This window comes from Ichthyophthirius multifiliis, assembly GCF_000220395.1.
Source record: "Ichthyophthirius multifiliis unplaced genomic scaffold scaff_1120509249549, whole genome shotgun sequence".
Lineage (NCBI taxonomy): Eukaryota > Ciliophora > Oligohymenophorea > Hymenostomatida > Ichthyophthirius > Ichthyophthirius multifiliis.
In genome coordinates this window covers 4370-9579 of record NW_004087618.1, presented here as the reverse complement: position 1 = coordinate 9579, position 5210 = coordinate 4370, and the positions used below count along the sequence as shown (strand labels likewise).

Here is a 5210-nt window from a genome sequence, read left to right as displayed (position 1 = left end):
TATATAATAAAGAAAAAATATAGTTTGAGGAATAAAAAAGGTAAATTTTTTAAATGTAATAATAACTCAAAGATCTAGAAAATAAATACAAGTAAAATTTATAATAATTATCATAAACACACAACTAAAACTAATAATATTAAGTATAATCTTCTCAAATTAAAAACGAAAAAAATAATATCGCAAAAATTACACATAATATAGAAAGTAGTAGTAATTTTCATAATAATTATAGTATTTTAAATAGTAAATAACACAATGAAGAAGTACCTAATGATCGAATTCCTTAAAAATATCCTAAGTTTATTGAAAATAACATTGAAAGTGATTAAGAATTTGGTCAGTAAAATAATAATGATATATCAATGTAAAAGAATTAACATGAAATATAAAGATTTGCAAGTCAAAGCACTATTAATATTTAAAATAGTAACCAAATGTATAAATTTAAAAGAGCTTCTTTGAAATAAAATTTCCCTTTGTATAAAAATGATGATTTATAAATAGGAATGATTTCTTAATTAAATTAATAAAGAAATGCGTTAGAAATATCTTTATATTATACAAATAAAAGTCAATATTAAATTAATTAATTCCAAGTTCATTTTAAATCAGGAGAAAGTAATAAATAATTTATATATATTTTTATTTATTGTTTTAAACAAATAAACAAAAATAAAAAAAATAGAAAATATATTAGAATTACATCCTTTAAATGTAGTACAAAGTCTTAATGTAGGTGTTTAAATAAAATAAACTTTATTAATTTAATTTATTGATATTCCTTTTGAGACTATATGTGCTAATATTTCTTATAAAATTAAAAATTAATCGTTTTAGGAAGAAATTTAAATACCAAATTCTATCAATAAATATTTAGTTTATTAAAATATTAATATTTAAGAATTTGATAATTTATGGAATTAAAATAAAAATAATGTTAGAAATACTGATTTAGTTATTATGGATAAGACTATATTGAAAAATTCTTAAGATTTATTAAGTTATTTTAAAAATAGTTTTAAAGAAATTAAATAAAATGAAGTTGTTGGAAAAGCTTATTTAAGATAAATTGATAGTATGTTTTTATTAAAAGTAGTTTTTTTGAATGAATCATAAATCGTTTTGGAAGGAATAGCTTTAAATTAAAAATATGGAGATTATTTATAATATATTTTGTAAACTTTTGAAATGATTTTAGGTGAATTGTGAATTTTTGTTTTGTTTTGTTTTTTTTAGAACAAAAAAATATTGAAATTTATAGTTTGTTTTTTTTTTATTTATTTATAATATTAAATAATAATTTGAATTATATTATTAAAAAATATTAATTATTATATATATATATTTATATATATATATATATATATATTTTAAATTTTTTATTTTCTTATTTTATTTTATTAATATTAAGATCTTATTTATATTTATACTAAATTTTTTTTTTTTTTTTCAAATAAATTTTTATTATATATTTATAAATGGAAGAAGATTAAACTATATTTGAAGCAAGAGATTAATAGTTTTTAAAATTAATAGAAGATTTTAATATGACATTTAAATTATCATAAATATGTTCCAAAAAATGTAATGTTTTAAAATAAGGTGAATTCAAATTATCAGAAGAATAAAAAGAATGTATAAGTAAAAACAGGAAAAAAAATAAATAAATATATATTCCCTTTTTTCCCATATATATATATATTAAAAAATATTTTAGATTACTGTATTTAGAATATAGTAAAAACACATGAATCATATATAAATAAAGCAAGGAATGTATTAAAAAATTGAGCATTTTTTTTCAAATATATATATATATACAAATAAAAATAAATATATATATGTATATATATATGTGTTAAAATATACATATTACTTTTTAATTATAAAATAAGATATTAAAAAATCAATAAAAAAAATGTATTTTTTAAAAAAGACTTTATAAAATAAATACTTTTAAAATAAAGTAATATAAAACATATCTTTTTTAAAGTAAAAATCAGTTTAAGCTTAATAAAACAATTAAAATATTCCAGAAAGTGTATCTTAAGTATAATAATAATAATAATTAAAATAAGATCCAAAAAAAAACAGCCAAAGTATTTTAGAAGAGGAAAAAAATAACAAGAAGAAGAATAAATTTTACAAAATTAAATCGAATAAGAAAAAGTTAATGAGATAGTTTTTGAAGAACTCAGCAAAAAATAAATTTAGTTTTAATCTGAAATTTAAAAGGAAATAAACTTCCCATATAAGCTTTATGGAATCTTAAAAATGCCAGAAATAAAAACTGCTTATATGCCAGAAAGAGTTTTTGCCTAATAAAGAATTCCCAAAGGATATATAATAGATCATTTAAAGAAAATATATTTAGGCACTTTATATTCTATACAAGAAAATGATGAGGAATTTTTAAGTGAATATTTAGAAAAATCTTTTTCTGAAAAAATGATTAATTAATTAAAATTATTAAAAGAAAAAGGTTATAAAATAGAATTATATCAAGATCAAACAGGAATAAAAGGAGAACCAATATAAGATGGTACAATTTAATTATTATTATTATTATTATTTTTATACAATATTTAATTTATATTTATTTTCTTTTTTTAAAAAAGAGTTCTATTTAGGTGATATGGTTATAGTCAGGGGTTTATCTACAGACCGATAATAAAATAAAAGTTTAAAAGACTATCACATATGGAAAGATATTGATGATATGGGATTGATTGTATATACTCCTCTATATCTTACTGATCCATTATAATTTATAGATCCTGTTAAAAATAAGACTATATACGATGATTACAAAAAATGTGTTATGAGGGTATTGCTTTATGTAAAAAATAATTATAGGTTCAAAATTACAAGAAAGGATGGGTCTTAGATCAAAATTGATGATTAATTATATACATGGGAACATCTAGCCCTTTTTGAGACTTAAATGATACCTCCAGATAAATTTAAAAGTGAAAATAAACTCGAAAACTATATGGAATGGCTTGGGAAATTCAATTTTGGAATCTGGAAAATGGTTGATTTGGATAATTGGTGTAATGGTAACCCTCTTATTCCTGTAGCTAATGAAAGAAGTTAATATAATGATGAGATTTTTAAAGGTACTATTTATGATCCTGAATATAATATTGATATTAAGTATATTTGAGTAGTATTTATTTTTTATTAAATATTTAATTAATTTTTTTTTATTTTTTTTATTTTTTTTTCTTTTATAAATTTTTAGTTTTTTTTTCTTATTTTCAAAATATTACCTTCTTTAATAATAATAAAAAAATGATAAATTTATATATTATTAAAAATAAATTTATATATTATTAACAATAAATTTATATATTATTTTTCTTTTTAATTCATATGCGTTATTATAATTCAATATAATTCAATTATAATTTAAATTTTTGATACTTTTAATTATTTTTTGACACTTTTAATAATATAATGATAACTATTTGTTATTTTTTATATACAAAAATTAATTGAAATAAAATATTTATATCACCCATCATCTAAAATAAGTTAATTAACAATTTTAATATAATATTTATGTAAAAGTTATGATATAAAAGTGATTTTTTATAAAATATTAAATAAAAAACAAGTTTAATATTAAACAATACTTTAATTTTAATATTTGGAAATTTTCAATTTATTTTAAAATTCGATATATATTTTCTGGATATGGAATTATTATACTTCTTATTAATAAAAAATAGTTTAAATATTTTAAATATTACTTAAATAAAATGAACAATTAACATTGTTTCGGCAATAAAAATTTAAAATAATTATAACAAAAATCCTCTTAAATAAATGATTATATTAAAATATTTACACTAAAAAACAAATTATATTAATTAAAATAGATAATCTATTTACAATTTAAAGTTGTTATTAAAATGAATTTAAGAAATCTTCTGTAAGTTTTTTTTTGTAAATATATTATAAAATAATGTTTTTAAACATTATTTATATAGAAAAATAATTTAATTTATTTTTCAATTTATTAATATTCATTTGATTAAAATTAATATTATTAAAATTTTAATCTATTTATATTTAAATATTATTAAATATATTTATTTTTACGGAAAACTAATATGAAACATATTTAAATTTTCACAAAAAAGCACAAAAAAATATTTAAAGAATTACATATTGTACTTAAATCGATTTTTTTATTAAAAAAAATAAATGAAAAATTGTTTATTTTTTAGGGTAAAAAATGCATTAATTAAAATGAGTTATTTACTGAATTTCCATCAAATCAAAAAATAATAAATTAATGATTATTTGTTAAAACTGCTATATAAAAAATAAAAAATTTTGTAAATTAATTATATTATTAATGGTTTTTTACAAAAACATAAGTGCTTTTTTTTTTTTTTCGATTTCATTATAAATTAAATATTTTTTTTATATATATATTAATGCATTTATATAGATTTATTTAATATAAAAATTAAATTTAGGATTATTTAATTTTGTCAAATTATATCGCATTATTTATATATACTATTTTATATATTTTTGTATATATTTAATTATTTCGTTTATAATTTATTAATAATTCACTTTTTTTTAAAAAAGAAGAATATATTTAAAATTTTTTTAGATAAATTTAAAAAATAATAATAAATTATGAAAATCATTTAATTGTTTTTTAAATTAATAAATCTTATTAATTTTAAATAAATTACTTTTAATATAATAAAAATTGCTTTTTTTTTTCACATTTATTTAATTTAAATTAATTCCTTTTTATAGAATATTATTATTTATTAATTGAAAAATCATAGAAAATATAAAAATTAATTTTTTTAAAAAATCAATCTACCTTAAGAAACTTATATTAATTATATGAATTAATATTATTATAAAGAGGATTATATTTTTTTAACTTAAGATTAATATCATTAATTAATTTTTAATTAAATTATTAAAAAGTAATGCATTTGAAATTATTAAAAAGTAATGCATTTTATTTAATTTATTTTCATAAATATTATATCTTCTATAAAAATAAAATTATTATTCGAATTTTTTAATTAATTTTATTTATTTATAAATTATTTTTGATTTTATATAAAAATATATTTATTTATTTTTTTTAATCTTTTTTTTTTATATTTTTTAAAAAAAATTAAATAAAATATTTCTGTTATCAAATTTTATATCGCCTTTTTATT

General features: G+C 14.9%; 1 protein-coding gene across 1 annotated transcript, besides 9 other annotated features; it reads left to right on the top strand. All coding sequences in view use genetic code 6, as the record gives it.

The window, feature by feature from the left end:
- Positions 1–1335: 1335 nt before the first annotated feature.
- Positions 1336–1372: a microsatellite.
- A 567-nt stretch (positions 1373–1939) lies between these two features.
- Positions 1940–1969: a microsatellite.
- Positions 1970–2144: 175 nt separating this feature from the next.
- IMG5_011110 (hypothetical protein) lies at positions 2145–3169 on the top strand (the record flags this gene model as incomplete). Its single annotated transcript, XM_004039705.1, has 2 exons — positions 2145–2545; positions 2622–3169. The coding sequence occupies exons 1-2, from the start codon at positions 2278–2280 to the stop codon at positions 3167–3169; spliced, it is 816 nt and encodes a 271-aa protein (XP_004039753.1). The 5' UTR covers positions 2145–2277.
- A 22-nt stretch (positions 3170–3191) lies between these two features.
- Positions 3192–3245: a microsatellite.
- Positions 3202–3235: a microsatellite.
- Positions 3204–3229: a microsatellite.
- Positions 3246–3300: 55 nt separating the features above from the next.
- Positions 3301–3362: a microsatellite.
- A 23-nt stretch (positions 3363–3385) lies between these two features.
- Positions 3386–3415: a microsatellite.
- A 1539-nt stretch (positions 3416–4954) lies between these two features.
- Positions 4955–5003: a microsatellite.
- A 64-nt stretch (positions 5004–5067) lies between these two features.
- Positions 5068–5128: a microsatellite.
- Positions 5129–5210: the final 82 nt, after the last annotated feature.